General features: G+C 63.7%; 2 protein-coding genes across 2 annotated transcripts; both read left to right on the top strand.

Annotated features, from left to right (window-relative positions):
* Positions 1–200: 200 nt before the first annotated feature.
* On the top strand, positions 201–8,723 carry WDR18 (WD repeat domain 18). The gene is made up of 10 exons (XM_051639858.1): positions 201–436; positions 971–1,081; positions 2,024–2,157; positions 2,566–2,707; positions 3,215–3,358; positions 3,555–3,619; positions 3,731–3,855; positions 6,767–6,933; positions 7,501–7,569; positions 7,803–8,723. The coding sequence occupies exons 1-10, from the start codon at positions 227–229 to the stop codon at positions 7,932–7,934; spliced, it is 1,299 nt and encodes a 432-aa protein (XP_051495818.1). The 5' UTR covers positions 201–226; the 3' UTR covers positions 7,935–8,723.
* A 1,012-nt stretch (positions 8,724–9,735) lies between these two features.
* On the top strand, positions 9,736–15,455 carry GRIN3B (glutamate ionotropic receptor NMDA type subunit 3B). The gene is made up of 9 exons (XM_051639993.1): positions 9,736–10,194; positions 11,592–12,190; positions 12,647–13,688; positions 13,776–13,921; positions 14,126–14,241; positions 14,426–14,577; positions 14,667–14,831; positions 14,976–15,043; positions 15,143–15,455. Exons 1-9 carry the CDS (start codon positions 9,736–9,738, stop codon positions 15,453–15,455), a joined length of 3,060 nt encoding a protein of 1,019 aa, XP_051495953.1.
* The last annotated feature ends 222 nt before the right edge of the window (positions 15,456–15,677 follow it).

The following is a 15,677-nucleotide window of genomic DNA, read 5'->3' as shown; positions in this document are numbered from 1 at the left end:
GGCTGCGAGCAGAGGGGGGGTCCGGGGGTCCCGGGGGTTCCGGGGGTCCCGACGCGCCCCCCCCACGCCCCTCCCCGCCCCCCGCCGCGCGCGGGCAGCTCGCGCTCCGCGCAGGCGCGCGGCGGGGGCGGTGGCGCTGCTGATTGGTCGCGGAGCGGGGGGGCGGGGCTCCGGGTGGCGCTCTAGGCGGCGGCCGCGCTCTCCCTGGTCCTGGCGGACCGCGAAGATGGCGGCGCCCATGGAGGTGGCGCTGGTGTCGGACGCGGCGGGGCCGCTCTGCAACTGCTCGGTCTGGGAGCTGCACTCGGGCTCGGCCCTGCCCGGCTACCGCGGCGGCAACAGCGGGCCCCGCGGGCTGGCGCTGCTGGGCGGCGAGCACCTGCTGGGGGCCCAGCTCGGCAAGAGCTACATCAACGTCTGGGAGCTCCAGAGGAAGGTACCGGCGCGGCGGGCGGGCCCGGGAGGCCTCGGCTCGCGGGGCAGCCCCGGGCCCCGCCGAGGGACCCTCACGTCCCTGGGGGGACGCGCCGGGTGTCCCCTCCCTGCAGGGTCTCCGTGTCGGGAAGGGAGGGGCCTCTCTCCACACAGACCCCCCCGTCTTTATGGCCAGGCCCCCCCAGGGCTCCTCTCCCCATACAGAGCCTTCACCTCTGCGGCAAACTCCCCCTCCACAGCGACCCCCATCACTGTGCTCAGATGCCGGACTCCCCGCCCCACAGAGCCCTCTCGGGGACACCCTGAGCCCCCCTCAATTCGATGGGGGTCGCACACATGGACTCTGGTTCTCCATCATCTTCCTCTGTGGCCCCGACTGCGGCGCCCGGCGGAGCTGGTGTGGGTTGAGGACACAGCTCTCACACTGCATGAGCTGCCTCCTGCCCCCCGGGCCAGTCTGGGCTCAGCCAGGGCCTTGTTTCTCTCCCCTGCTGTGGCCCACGCTCAAGGGTCGCTCTGTTCTCTCTGCCCCCAGGACCAGCTCCAGCAGAAGATCATCTGTCCCGGGCCCGTGACCTGCCTGACAGCTTCTCCCAACGGGCTCTACATCTTGGCAGGGGTTGCTGAGAGCATCTACCTGTGGGAGGTGAGCAGCTGCTGGGGATGGGGGTGTTAAGATTCGTGGCCTGTTCGGTCAGGAAGAGCCCCCAACCCCTTGGGTGTCCCTGAGCCCACCTTATCTGGCTGCATAGCAGCTGGAGGCTCTGCTGGGCCATGTCTGTTCCAGCTGGCCTGGGCCCTGCACTGTCCTGAGGAGGGGCACGGGGGCTCTATGTTGGTTAATCAGATTTTTCTTTTAAAAATGTGTTTGTGGCAATGTTGGAAGAAAAGCCCTGGTGAGGAGTGCGGAGCTGAGGCAGCAGCTTGTGGGAGTTACTCTCTCATGGTGCTCTGAGCTGGGCTGCTCAGCTACTCTGCAGAATAGGGCCCTCCTACTGCCCCCACCTCCCTGCCTGGGCTGGTGACAACACTGTCCTCGCACGGGGAACCTTGGAAGGTCTGCATGGGAACCATCAGGGAGCTGGAGAGCAGCCCACAAGCCCTCATTTTGTGCCTTCCCTCTGAAACTGCTCATTCTCTACAGAACTGCAGTTTGGGTTAATTTTTAGGTGTAATTCAGACAATGAGAGAGAGTAATTTCTGTTCTTCAATGAAGGGCTCCCTCCCTGCCTCCCCATTCTCTCCCCAGCCAAGGTTTTGCCTTTCAGCAAGAAAAGGTTTGGGTTTAGGGAGCTCCTTGTCCACCCTAAAGCTTCTGTTGACCCAGGCAGAGTCTCTTCCTTGAGTGTGGCTTTTGCTACCCCCCACAGCCATCATCTTAGATCAGGGAGGTTGGAAGAGGCCATCAGAGCAATATAACAGTGAACAGGGAATGTGTGCTGCATCCTTCTGCCCTGACTAGAGAAATGGCCCTGGAATCACTTGGTTCCAGGGCTGACGTGGGCAGGACCTCTTCAAACTGCCCTGTGGTATTTGGGGACATCTCAGTGCTCCTTTCTGAGTGCCCTCCTCCCTTTTCCTGCTCCAGGTCTCCAATGGGAGCCTCCTGGCCATCCTGAACCGACACTACCAGGACCTCACATGCCTCTGCTTCACTGATGACAGCAGCCACTTCCTCTCGGGGGCAAAGGACTGCCTGGCCCTGGTGTGGAACCTCTACAGGTAACGCTGCCCACGGGCAGGTCTGGGGAGAAGGGATCAGCCACCACGTCCCAGAGGTGGGATCAGCTCTGCCTAAGCTGGTGGTAATGAGTCTGTGCCCCCCCTGGGCTGTTTTTATCCAGGGAGCTTTTTCCTGGTGTCTCCTCTGTTTTTCCCAAGCTGGGGCATATGGCTCTGACTTCTCTTCCCTGCTTGGTGCAGTGGGCTGTGTTCCCTGCTGATGGCAGCTGAGGACTCTGTCCCCTCTGGCACGGGGAGCTTAGCAGTGTCCCTTGTCCTCAGTATCCCTGACAGCCCCTGTGTCCCTCTTGGTCCTGGTGGGCAGCAGGGCCATCCTGTGCCCACTCTGCTCTGGCACCCCTGGTGCTGCTCCTGCAGACCCCCATGACCCCTCTGCTCTCCCCACAGTGTGCTGCAGGCAGAGCCCTCCCAGATCCCTGACCCCCGCCACGTCTGGTCCCGGCACAGCCTCCCCATCACCGACCTGTGCTGTGGCTTTGGGGGGCCCTTGGCACGGGCTGCCACTGCCTCCCTCGACCAGACAGCAAAGGTAAGGCTTGGTCCCCAGAGGGTTAAAGTGGGGCCCTGCAGAGCTCCGGGGGGAGGGAGGGAGGGCAGGCTGCAGTAGCTGAATTTCTTGGCTGCCTCTGTGATGACTCAGAGCTGCCAGACCTAATGGGCTTCTCCTCTCCAAACCCCAGCAGTTTCCCTGCACCTGCCCCGGGGCTGGGCCTCAACCTGCTCTGCAGTCCCTCTGCTCTGGGAATGTTGGGGTCAGCTCCTCTGATCCCTCTCCCTGATGGCCTTTAGTCCCCAGGGGCAGGGAGCCCTTCGAGGGCTCTGCCCTGGGGGCAGGATGGGCCCCAGTGGGGTCAAGGGCTCCTTCAGAGCTGCCTGGGAAACTTGTCAGGGATCGGTGGCCCTGCCCGGTTTCCCCACTGGCAGCAGCAGGGGAGGCCGGTACCAATTGCGGCCCCACCCCAGGAGCAGCAGCGAGTCCATCCAGCCCTGCCCATGACATTGAAGCCCCTGACTGTCCTGTTCCCTCCCCCTCCAGCTCTGGGAAGTCTCCTCTGGGGAGCTCCTGCTTTCCGTTCTCTTCGACGTGGGGATCATGGCTGTGACCCTCGACCTCTCCGAGTACCACATGTTCTGTGGTGGGATGGACGGGTCCATCTTCCAGGTTGATCTCTGTGCCTGGGTGAGTGCCTGGGGCTGCTCCTGACAGGGCACCCTGAGCCCCTGACACCTCCCGCCTGCATGACCCGACCTGCCAGGGTATGGGAGGGCCTGGCTTCCCGTGTTCTCCTCTGCCCCCTCCAGACACGGGGATGAACCTGCTGGCTTCAATCTTCTGAATCTAAACTCCTCTCTCTCTCCTTCCTCCATTTCTGCAGCCAGTCCAGAGAGACCGGACCTTCCAGACAGAGCGGGAGAACGGGAAGGTCTTCAAAGGGCACAGGTGAGGGACCAGACATACCTGCCAAGCCCTTTGTTGCCCCATCTGCCCCCTCACCAGTTTCTGTCAGTCCTGGGGTCATCCTGAGTTTAAACCTCCTCTTCCCCGTTCCAGGAACCAGGTGACGTGTCTGTCTGTCTCCACGGATGGCAGCCTGCTGCTCTCTGGCTCACACGACGAAACGGTGCGGCTGTGGGACATCCAGAGCAAGCAGTGCCTGAAGACGATGAATCACAAAGGTAGGCACGTCCTTATCTCCAGGATCCTTCCCTCCTCAGGGCTGCCGCTGTCTCACTTCAGCTGCTCTGACGCTGCCCTGGGCACTTGAGGGTTTCTCTGCTCCTTGCTTCACACTTGAGGGAGGGCAGAGGCATCAGAGGGACGCCTTCACTGTCTGGAGGGATGTTTTGACCTTGCCCACGTCTGTTAACAACCCCCCTGTGCACTGTCGGGGAGTGAGTCATGGATTTCACCCCGTTGCTGAGGACATCCAGGATTGTCCTCCTTGTTTTCCACAGGGAACAGTTGCCCCACATGCACCTGAACGCCTGGGCAGGCAGTGGGAGGGGGGGGATGTGTCTGGAGAAGGCGCTGTCACTGTGACCCCAGCAGCCAGTACCTGTGAGCTCATTAGGCCTGAAGTGAATCCCAGATAAACAGTCTCCTGGGACAAAGTGACCCTGGGCTCTGCCCAGCACCGAGGGGGGGATCGGGCCAGCGGGGGGTCCAGCCCCCCTGCTCTCCAGTCTCTCCCTGGGGGGTCTGGCAGCACTGCCCAAACCCTCCCTGAGGGGCTGAGGGTGCAGGTTGGACCCTGTGGAAGGGGGTGTGAGCTGCTTCCCCGGGCCGTGGCTGGCAGCCCAGGGACCTGCTTACTTCCTCCAAGGGGACCCACTGCAATGCCCGTCCTGCTGGTCTTGCCTTGCTCCAGTGCTGGGAGGGGGAGAGCAGCCAAAACCAGAGCTGTGTGAGTCATCAGAGGAGGGGGGGCAACCTCCCACTGCCAGCTGGGACCTGAACCCTCCCCAGGGCTGCAGGGGAGTGTGGGTGGACACGAGGGAGTGAAGATGGACACAAGGGAGTGAAGATGGACATGAACCCTTCCTGTGAGGGGCAGGACCAGGTTGCTGGAGCTGGGCTCATGAGATGTGGGTGCTTTCTGCAGCCTTGCCTCATCCTGCCAGGTGGGATTTGGCTTCCCTGGCACCAGGACCACCCCACTGCTGTGATGTGCCTTGTCTGAGCCCAGGTTCTGGAGCTGCCATCCAGGGCAGCCCACCACCAGTGCCCAGCTCTGCTGTCCCAGCCACCCTGTCTCACTGGAGCAGCCACTTCCCTGTAGTACTGGTGCCCAGTGGGTCACTGTCCCCCTTGGCCTTTCTCACCACCTCTGAGCTGTGACACGAGGTCTGTTCCCTGCTGCTGCCCCACTCTCCCCTCCAGCGCCTTCCCTGAGCCTTTCCTTTCCCAGGACAGGGGTGACACAGGCTTGTCTGATGTGACAGCAGCCTCCAGCCCGGTGTGCTTGGGAGAGGGAGGCCCCTGTGCCTGCGGGGCAGAGGGAGGAGCTGGGGGCAAGGCAGGAACTGCTGCCTCCCCCATCTGGGTGCTGCAAATAGAGCAGGGGCGGTGGAGCGTGGCTCCGCAGGCAGGGCAGAGGCAGCAGCTTCTCCTGCAAGGTTTGCTTGTCCTTGATGGGGGCAGAGCACGTGCAGGCAGATGGACCTTGAGAAACTGGGCTCTTGGGTAACGAGCTGTGACTGTGCCAGGCAAGGCAGGGCTGCTCGGGGTCCTCCGGTGTGGCTGGCGCTGCTCCCAGGGGAACAGGGGACCTCAGGGTGAGGCTGTGAGCCAGCACTCCCTGGTTCTCCTGTCAGCATTGCCCCAAAATCCCTCTTGGCCTCAGTTCCTGCCCCGCAAGGAACCTTATATCTGTTCCTTTTCTCTGCAAACTCCATGTGGCACAGACTGTCCCCAAGGGCTCACTTGTGCAATGGCACACCATGGATGCTCCAGCCAATCCCTGGATTATTTATCCCTCCCTGGATTGAACCAGGTCCCTCTGCCCACCCTGGGAGGGTGTTACCTGCTGCCAGGTCCCTGAGCTGTGGTGACAGGGGATTTGGATGTGTTGTGCATCTGATGGGGCCCGAGGGTGGGGGGGCCTCACCTGGATGGTGACCAGCTCTGGGGGCTGGGGGCTTGTTCCCGAGATCTTACAATCCCCGCCTTCCTCATCCTGTCCTTTCAAGTTACTCCTGGAGCTGCTGGGGAGCCCGCAGTGATAATCTCACTAATGGATCCTTCCACAGGCAGCAGCAAATGTCTTGTTGTGAGGGAGGGAGCAGGAGTACAACAAATGTTTGCTACAGCAAAGAGCAGCCTCGGGGCCAGCCTGGCACCGCGGCCGGAGCAGCCTCTGGGCCGAGGATCCTGTTTGCCAGCAGGAATCCAGCCTTGGATCCTGGAGATCGGGCTGCAGAGCAGGCTCTGGTCCAGCTGGAGAGGGAGAGATGATGGTGAGGGAGCCCTGGTCCCTGCCAGAGGTGCTTTTGTCCATCTCCTCTGCAGAGACTGAGCCTCAGGTGGCCCCGTGCTGCTCTGCCCCCCCATCCTGCACCTTTCCCACCACAGCCTGTCCTTGCTCAGGTGCATCTGGATCCATTTAACCTTTCCCTCCGTGCTGTCGATCTCAGCCAGGGGAAGATGGATGGTCAGGGATTGATTAGTGGTGACAGCAGCTCTGCTCACACACGAGCTGCTGGAGGGGGGCTGCAGGTGGAGGGGTGGGTGGCTTTGAGGGGCTTCAAGGGGTGGCTGTGCCTGATGGGGAGAGGTTTGGGGTGTGGGGGCAGTGGTGTGGGTTTGCCAGTGAGCAGGAGTTCAGAAGGGGGGGCGGAGGGGGGTGCTGACAGAAAACAGCAGCCTGTGTGGGTAAATGCAGTAATTAAGGCGCTCATTAGCTCTGCCGAAGGAGAGTGTGTGATAGATCATTGCAGGAGACAGCTGGGAGAGCCGCGGCTGATGGGCGGCTCTGCGGGGGGCGGCCGGGCTGCTCCCCCCTGGCCTCTGGCTGCTCTCAGGTGCCAGTCAAAAGACCATCCCACTGGTGGGGGTGTCTGACCTGTCCCCTCCTCTTGTCCCATCCAGGTCCGATCACAAACGCCTTCATAGTGCTGGCCCCAGCCAACATGTTCAACCCGGACGGGAAGCCCAGCGTCCCCCTCCCCAAATTCAGCAAACACCTCCACGGCACCGAGAGCAACGACGAGCAGGGGAGTGAGGGGGTGACACTGCGCCTGGGGCTCCACCAGCAGGTACCCGAGAGCAGGGCAGGGGCAGGCAGGGGCTGGGGTGGTCTCTGCAAAATTTCCCCTGCAGCCAGAGCAGTGGCAGTGGCCAGGCTGTGCTGACCTTGACGGGCAGCAGCTCCACAGCCTGTCCTGATCTACCCCCCCCCCACTGCTAAACTTGCCTAAGGTGGAGCAGGGTCCTGGCTGGGGCACACGTGTGTGTCTCTGGTCACCCCAGCATGGCTGTCCCTGGGCAGGGGGTGTCCTGCACTGTCAGTGATCCCGGGCTTGCTGTGCCATGCTGGTCCATCCTCTGGCCCTGGTGGTCCCAGAGCTGCTCCCCTCTGTCATTGTCTGTCCCCCAGCGAGTGACTGTCCTGTCACTGCTGATGGATGAGCTCTGTGTAGGAGACGTGTCAGCTGTGCAGGGAGGTCCTGGTGCTGCTTTGGAAATGTCTGTTGGGCTCCTCCACTCGCAGCAAAGTGCTGGGGGAGCAGCCCCGGTGCTGGGGGGCTTTGCCTCCTCCAGCAGGGAGTGCTGGGAGAGCACCCAGGGCTTCTGCATCCACGTCTCCTGTCTGGTCCCTGCAGGACTCTGGGGAGAGCTACCTGGAGAAGGCCGAGAGGATGTACTCACAGATGTATTCCACAAGGGAAAAGGTGAGAGCTGCTCCCGGGGGGATCTCGTGCGGAGCCCTCGGGGGTGTTTGGGGCGGTCCCGCGGCGAAGCTGGGGGAGGAGCGAGCCCTGGGACGGGGGGGTGGTGCAGGCAGGGGGGCCGCGCTTGGAGCAGGGAGAGGACAAAAGGATTTGGGGTTTGCTGCTGTCCAGGGGAGCCTCTGCTCCCCGCGGGTGAGACCCTGAACCTTTTCTGTTGCGTTTTTCTGTTGCAGAACCTGGTGGGAGACCAGGAGCACCTGACGATCCAGGTGAGTGAGCTGGAAGAGGAGGTGAGCACCCTCCGGAAAATCAACAAGAACCTCTTCGACTTCTCGGCTCGAATCATCACCAAACCAACCAAATGAGGAGGCCCCCCCGCCCTCGCGCCCCTCCGCCCCCCCCTGCCCAGCTCCCGGGAGGGGCCCCCCCGCGCGGGGACACGCTGGAGCCGGCGCCTGCTCGTGCGGTGACACGGGACGGGACACGCGGGGGCTGCCACCTGCGGGACAACACAGGGACCTTTTCCCCGCGATTGGCTGCTCGGTGCAGGTGGGGGCAGATGCGGAGCTGCCGGCTCCGAGGGAGGGGCTCAGGACTCAGCTCCTGCTCTTTCCCTGTCTCTTCCCCTCGCCCTTTTTTGTTTCTTTTTGTTACTTGACCCTGCAGTGCAGACAGAAAAGTGGTTTTCTCTTAATACCGGTTTGAGGTTGGATTTTAGAGATCCCTGCTGCCTGTCCTGCCCTGGGAATGATGCTCTGGGAATGCTGCTCAGCATCACTGAAGCCCTGGCAGCTGGAATCCCCCTGAGGGCTTGTTCTGCTCTCCTGACAGGGGGGCTGTGCAGCTCCTGTCCTGGGGGTGCACAGGAATGGGTGTGGTCCTGGGCTGCCAAGCATCCCTCTGTCCTCCTGTGCTGGGGGTGTCTGTGGGCTCAGAGTGCAGAGCTGATTTTGGGGTGTGGGGCTGACCCCCTCGGGGAGGGACAGGGGGCAGCAAGGTGCTATTTCCAGTCTCCTAAGTTTATATATATTTGGATCCAGCTACTTGGTGTTCTGGCGACTTGGCCTTTTGTATCGTCATGAGCCTGGCAGCGGGGGTGATGGGTTTTGTTTAGGTTTATTTTTTACATAAAAGACTTGGTTTTTATAGTGAAAGATGCCTCAGGTTTTTCTTCACTGCCTGCTGGTGGCCCCAGCCTGTCCCCAGCAGCATGGGCAGGGACCACAGCAGCGATTTTGTTCTGGGGGGGACCCAGGACTCGTCCCTGGGTCCCTCCCTGTCCCCATGAGGGGGCCCCTGGATAGCAGGAGCCTGTTGCCCCCTCCCCAGTTCTGGTGGGTGTTGAGCCGTGTTTATCCCTGGGGAAGGAGCTAGTGGGGGTCCTGTGGTCAGGATCCTGCTCCAGGGGGACCAGCACCCCCTGGCAGTCCTCATGCAGGATTCCCCCTGCTGCCCCCAGCCCGTCTCCGCAGGGGAATTAATTAGCTGTGACTCATTTAATTTGTCTGGGGATCGATGTTTTTGCCAGCTGGTCTTTGGCTCCATCACTTGTTTTCTCTTGCTTATTAATCTCCCGGTGATCTGTCCCCTGCAGCTGATGGCCGTGCTGGTGGTGGGGGCTGCTGGGCCTCAGTTTCCCGGTGCAGATGAGGAGGGTGAACCCCGCAGTCAGAGTGACCCCCCAAAGGAGGCTGCAAAGCTGCTGCGTGTCTGGCCGCTCGCTCCTTCCCCACGCAGCCAGACGGGTCCCCCCGGGATCCCCCGATTTTGTGGCTTCGGTTCTGATTGCGGAGGGATGGAGGGGGCGGGTCAGGGTATTTACGGGGGGGAGGGAGGAGAATTGGCGGCTCCGAGCCCGGCTCAGCAACCGCCCATCGCCGTCCGTGAGCACCAGCCCGGAGGAGCAGGTCCCGGTGGTCCAAAGGCAGCCGAGACCCCCCCGGGAACCGCGGGGGTTCCTGTGCCGGAGCCGAGGGTCCCTCGCACGGCAGCACCGGGCGGGCAGGGACGCCGGGGGGCCGCCCACGGGCGGGGGCTGCCCCGGACCCTCCCGCTCCGTTCGGTGACTGGGCTGGCCGGGTCCGGGAGCCGGCGCTGACGGTGCCCAGCGGCCCTGCTCGCAGCCGGGGGGGTTGCCAGCCCGCCCCGGCGGGGCCGCTGTGGGCCATGGGGGGGCTGCGGGCGCTCTGGCTGCTGGCGGCGGCGCTGGGGGCGGCAGGGGGGCACCCCCAGCCCTGCCGCGTCCCGCCCCGCACTGGCCCCGCTGTCGGCCCCGCCGTGCGCCTCGGGGCTCTGCTGCCGCCCGCCGCCGCCCTCCGCCTCCGCGCTGCGCTGGCCGCAGCCGCCGGCACCGGGGGGACCCCCGACCCCGAGGGGGGTTCCTGGGGGGCGGCGCTGCCCCACAACTTCAGCCTGGAGGTGGTGGCGGGCGGCCCGGCGGCGCGGGACCCGGGCTCGCTGGCGCGGTGGCTGTGCGGGACGGTGGCGGGGCGCGGCGTGGCCGCGGTCCTGGCGGTGCCCCGATCTCGCCGGGAGCTGTTGCAGCTCGACTTCCTCGCCGCCGCCCTCCAGATCCCCTTCGTCAGTGTCTTGGACACCCGCGGGCCGCTGCCCTTCCGCTCCCAGGTGAGACCCGCAACGCGCACGCACTTGCACCTGTTTCCGCACCGCTCCCGCACCGTTCCAGCACCCGCAGCTACCCCACACCTGCTCTGCTTCCTGCACCGGCCGGACGCACCTCACCGCTGCTCCCGGGAGGGTTTGGAAGCGGCCGCGGGGCCGGGGCCGCAGGGCACTGCGCTCCATCCTGCTCCCCTCGCTTCCTGCCGTCCCGGCTCCATCCCTGTGCCTGCCCCGGTCCTCATTTTGGTTCCAATCTCGGCTCTATCCCAAGGATTCCCCCCAGCTCCTATCCTGGCTCCCAACCCGACTCCTATCCCAATCCCTATCCCAGCTCCAATCCCGGCTCTATCCCAGCCCCTCATCCTCACGGCATCACAACTCCCTGTTCTATCCTGGCTCCATCCTACCTCCATTCTGAGCTTTGTCCTGGCTCCATCCCGGCTCTCATCTCAGTCCATCCTATCACCATTCTGGCTCTGTCCTAAACCCCCATCACAGGTTTATCCCAGCCCCCTCCTGGCCTCCATTCCAGCCCCATCCTGGCTCTATCCCAGCCTCCATCTCATGTCTCTCCTGGCCCCAGCCAGGCTCTGTCCCAGCCCCATCCCACTCCAAGGCAACTTCCAGGGCTCCTCCAGCAGCCTCACAACCCCCAGCCCCAGTTCAGCCCCAGAGGGACTCGGGACATACCCTGGTGCTGAATCCTCTCTGTCTCTTCTGCCAGCCTGGTCAGCTCCACTGTCCCAGCAGTGACATCTGTGTGTGCCGGGGCACATTTCACAGCCAAGCTGAGCCCTGTCCCAGCCCTGTGTCCTTGAGGCTGGAATCGTCCCTCTACTTTCCCTTGGCTGGTCCCTTTTGGGGACAGACTGGCTTCGCACGGGGTCAGGTGGCTCCTGGGCCCCTCCACATGCCCCTGACCCCACCCTGCACCTGGGCAGAGGTGACTCCTGGCACAAGTCAGGACCCAGCAGCCCTTGTTCCACCAGCCTCTCCCCAGGGACGTGGGTTCCACCTGCTCTGTCTCCTGTGCCGAGCGGTTCGTCCTTGGCGTGTCAGCAGCGCCTGGCTGGGAGCTGGAAGCCACCTGGCATGGGCAGGGGGAGGCACAGCCCACCCCTGGGGTACTCATGAGACTCCTTGCCAGTCCAGCCAGGGGGACCCATGGAGACTCCCCCTTAGGCTCTTCTCTTGGTCCCTGAACATCCCTCTGCTCACGGATGGGTGTGTGGCCAGTGCTGGGTGGGGGAAACCATCTTCCCAGGGTGGGATGGAGCTGAGGGTAGGCAGGGAGCACAGGGTGGCTTTGGGCAGGAGGGACCCTGCCTGCTGCTTGTGTCTGGGCCCTTCCCATGGGCAAGAGTGGGGTAGGGGACAGCCACCACCCTTCTGGTTGGCAGAGCCCTTTCCACTTCCACATGGAGCGGCAGAGCTCACTGGAGACACTGGTGGACGTGCTGGTGAGCGTCCTTCAGGCCAATGACTGGCAGGAGACCAACCTCGTGCTCTGTCACCCCTGGGATGTCTCCGGCTTCCTCAGCCTCTGGTCCCACCGCTCCCGGCTCTTCCTCCGCACCGTCCTTGACCTTGGCTACCTGAAGGAGCCTGGGGCTACCAGCTCCCTCCAGCAGCACCGGGAGCACTTCAGGGCCCTCTCCAGCCCCGTGCTGGTGCTTGGCTGTGATCTGCGGCGTGCTCGACTCATCTTCCAGGCAGCCGAGGAGTCAGGGCTGCTGTCTCAGGAGTCTCACTGGATGCTGGGGTCCCCTCTCAGTGCTGATGAGCTACAGACCGAGGGGTTGCCCCTGGGGCTGTTGGCCTATGGCGAGGTGGGCCGGCCGCCGCTGGAGCTGCTGGTGCAGGACGCGGTGGGGCTGGTGTCCCGGGCCATCACCCGCGCCGCCCACGTCCGCCCCGACCTGGCTCTGCAGCCAACGCCGGTGACCTGCAGCGACCGGCGCCAGGCGGGCGGTGAGAACACAGGACTCTTCCTCTCCAGGTAAGGACGGTGCAGTGGGTGCCCCTTTCCCCCTCCCCAGCTCCATCGTCTCAGGGTGCACAGGGTAGGGCAGGGAGCTGTGCCCAAGGGAATGGGACAAGAGCAGGGCTGAGAGGGCTGAGTGTGCAGAGTCCAGCACAGCCCCTAGCGTGTGGAGCTCAGCCCCCCTCCCCAGTCCCTGCTGCTTCCCTAGGGCACAGTTTGTGCCAGCTGCACGGGGGGGATGTGTCACTTCAGCTCTCCCTAGGGCTGCCTGAGCACGGTTTCTCTATACATACTAAAAACGCTGGACACTGGCAGCACAGCACACTGTGGGGCAGCAGGGCCACATCCTGCTGCTCCTCCCTGCCCCAGCTGAGCCCAACCCGAGCACCTCCTGCCATTGTCCCTTGGTTTCTCACTCCCCCCAGCTGCAGCCCTGATGACGTGGAGCTGTGCCCCCCTTCTCCCCACCAGGTTCATCGCCAGCACGTCCTTCCAGGGCCAGACAGGGCCCCTGCACGTGGAGAATGGGACACTGGTGCATCCGGAGCGGCTGTACCGCATCTGGAGCCTGCGGCGGGACTCGCGGGGGGAGCCCACCTGGGTGACCGTGGGCACCTGGCACCGCAGCACCCTGGAGCTGGAGGAGGGCGCCTGGCAGAGCCAGCGGCAGCGCCAGAGCCCGGGCGAGGGGCCCCGCGCCAGGCTGCGGGTGGTGACGCTGGTGGAGCACCCCTTCGTCTTCACCAGGGAGGCGGACGAGGACGGGGTCTGCCCCGCGGGGCAGCTCTGCCTGGACCCCGGCACCAACAACTCGGCTGTGCTGGATGCCCTCTTCGAGGAGCTCAGCACAGAGAATGGCTCAGTGCCACAGGAGTACAAGAAGTGCTGCTATGGGTACTGCATTGACCTGCTGGAGAAGCTGGCTGAAGACATGGCCTTTGACTTTGAGCTCTACATCGTGGGGGATGGGAAATATGGGGCCTGGAAGAATGGGCGCTGGACGGGGCTGGTTGGGGACCTGCTCAGTGGCACAGCCCACATGGCCGTCACCTCCTTCAGCATCAACTCAGCACGGAGCAAAGTCATTGACTTCACCAGCCCCTTCTTCTCCACCAGCCTGGGCATCTTGGTGAGGACCAAGGACACAGCATCACCTATTGGGGCCTTCATGTGGCCCTTGCACTGGACCATGTGGGTGGGCATCTTTGTGGCCCTGCACACAACAGCACTCTTCCTCACCCTCTACGAGTGGAAGAGCCCCTATGGCATGACCCCCCATGGCCGCAACCGCATGAAGATCTTCTCCTACTCCTCAGCCCTCAACCTGTGTTACGCCATCCTCTTTGGGCGCACCGTGTCCAGCAAGACACCCAAGTGCTGCACTGGCCGCTTCCTCATGAACCTCTGGGCCATCTTCTGCCTCCTGGTGCTCTCCAGCTACACAGCCAACCTGGCAGCTGTCATGGTGGGGGACAAGACCTTCGAGGAGCTCTCAGGCATCCATGACCCAAAGGTAGGAATGTGTCTGGGCTGTGTCTGAGGGGGTGAGCTGAGGCTGGGGTTGGGCTGGGGGTGCTGATGCTCTGGTGCCTCCTTCCAGCTGCATCACCCCTCGCAGGGCTTCCGCTTTGGCACCGTCTGGGAGAGCAGTGCTGAGGAGTACATCAAGAAGAGCTTCCCTGAGATGCACGAGTACATGCGGCGCTACAACGTCCCCACCACCCCTGCCGGCGTCACCATGCTCAAGTGAGGGGTGGGGAGGAGAAGGGGTGTGTGTGTGGGGGGTCCCCCCTTTTGCCCCTCCCAGGGCATTGCCTTGTCCCTGCAGCCTCTGCACCCCCAACCTACACCCCAAGTCCCCACCACCCCAGGGTGGGGTGACAGCTTGAGGAGTCCCCAGGGAAGGTGGGGAGAAGCCCCCACCCTGAGGGTGTCTGTGTGCTGGTGCAGGACAGAGCCCCCCAAGCTCAACGCCTTCATCATGGACAAGTCACTGCTGGACTATGAGGTGTCCATCGACTCTGACTGCAAACTGCTCACAGTGGGCAAACCCTTCGCCATTGAAGGTTTGGGGGGGGGGGGGTGTTTGGGAGGGGAGGGTGTACGTGTGTGTGTGTTTGGGTGTGTACGTGGTGGGTATATGCGGGGGGGGGGGGGGGGGGGGGGGGGAAGTGGTGGTGGGGGGGCTGTATTTCCACACTCCCATCCCAGCACTGCTGCTCCCCCACCCACCCTTCCTGCCCCGAACAGGCTACGGCATTGGCCTCCCCCAGAACTCACCACTCACCTCCAACATCTCCGAGTTCATCAGCCGCTACAAGTCCTCGGGGTTCATCGACCTCCTGCACGACAAGTGGTACAAGATGGTGCCCTGTGGGAAGCGCGTCTTCGCTGTCACCGAGGTGCGGGTGGTGGGGCCCTCGGGGGGGCTCTGGTGGGGGTGACCTGCCCCCCCTCCCGCCCAGCTGACACCCCCTCCCCATCCCCACAGACCCTACAGATGGGCATCTACCACTTCTCGGGGCTCTTCGTGCTGCTCTGCATCGGGCTGAGCGGGTCCCTGCTGACGTCTCTGGGTGAACACGTCTTCTACCGCCTCGTCCTGCCCCGCATCAAGCGGAAGAAGAAATTCAACTACTGGCTGCACACAAGCCAGGTGGGGGGCAGTGCCCGACAGACCCCACCCCCTGCCACTGCTGCCCCTTCCCTTGCACAACCTCTGGCCCATCACTCTCCCCTCCTCCCAGTGACACACCAAGACCATGGCTGGTCCATCTCAGTCTTCCCCTGTGCCCCACAGAAGATCCACCGGGCTCTGAACATGGGCACAGAGGAGCAGAAGAGCCGGCAGCTGGGCCTGGAGCGGAGGTCAGGCTGGGGGTGGGCACCTGCCCCCTCCCCTTCTCCTCCTCCTATGGGCACCCACCAGGACCTCTCTGCTCAACCCTTCTCCCCCTCCCCAAAAAGGTGCCAGCTCCAGCCTGGGCAGGTGTCGGCAGAGGGGCAGCCCTGGAGCACCCTGCGGAAGGAGGGACGGCGGGTGCGCTTCCAGCTGGACAAAGGCCCCTCTGAGGACGAGGGGTCCCTGCAGCCCCCCGGGAATGGGCGGGTGCTGCAGCCCCTGGACAGGGCCGCGGGTGAGAGCGAGCTGCAGGAGCTGGAGGGGAAGATCCAGGAGCTGCGGGAGCAGCTGCGGGCAGCCCTGCTGCGGAAGAGCGAGCTGGTGGCCACGCTGGGCACAGCCAAGAGCAGCATGGAGGAGCCCAAGGAGCGGAGGTGACACAAGGGGCCAGGAAGGGGCTGGCAGCCCCACAAACACCCCCATGAACTGGGCAGAGCAGACCCCTTGTTCCAGCTGTGATGGGAGCAGGATCAAAGAGATGAGGGACAGGAGGGAAAAGGCCCCTGTGGTGGCGAGGGAGGGAGGTGTCCTGAGGCTGCCTCCCTGCCCCAGCTCTGGGGCCTTGTCCCACCCTCCTTGCTCGTACTGCAGATGCTGGGG

Source organism: Apus apus, chromosome 24 (assembly GCF_020740795.1).
Source record: "Apus apus isolate bApuApu2 chromosome 24, bApuApu2.pri.cur, whole genome shotgun sequence".
Lineage (NCBI taxonomy): Eukaryota > Metazoa > Chordata > Aves > Apodiformes > Apodidae > Apus > Apus apus.
The sequence above is the reverse complement of the archived record's forward strand: the minus strand, read 5'-3'. Positions and strand labels throughout refer to the sequence as shown.

Coding starts and splice junctions, on each gene's coding strand:
- GRIN3B (XM_051639993.1), top strand. CDS start 9,736: ATGGGGGGGCTGCGGGCGCTCTGGCTGCTGGCGGCGGCGCTGGGGGCG. Junction 10,195..11,591: donor CGCTGCCCTTCCGCTCCCAG/GTGAGACCCGCA, acceptor TCTGGTTGGCAG/AGCCCTTTCCACTTCCACAT. Junction 14,832..14,975: donor ACTGGCTGCACACAAGCCAG/GTGGGGGGCAGT, acceptor TGTGCCCCACAG/AAGATCCACCGGGCTCTGAA.
- WDR18 (XM_051639858.1), top strand. CDS start 227: ATGGCGGCGCCCATGGAGGTGGCGCTGGTGTCGGACGCGGCGGGGCCG. Junction 2,158..2,565: donor CTGGTGTGGAACCTCTACAG/GTAACGCTGCCC, acceptor CTCTCCCCACAG/TGTGCTGCAGGCAGAGCCCT. Junction 3,359..3,554: donor AGGTTGATCTCTGTGCCTGG/GTGAGTGCCTGG, acceptor CCATTTCTGCAG/CCAGTCCAGAGAGACCGGAC.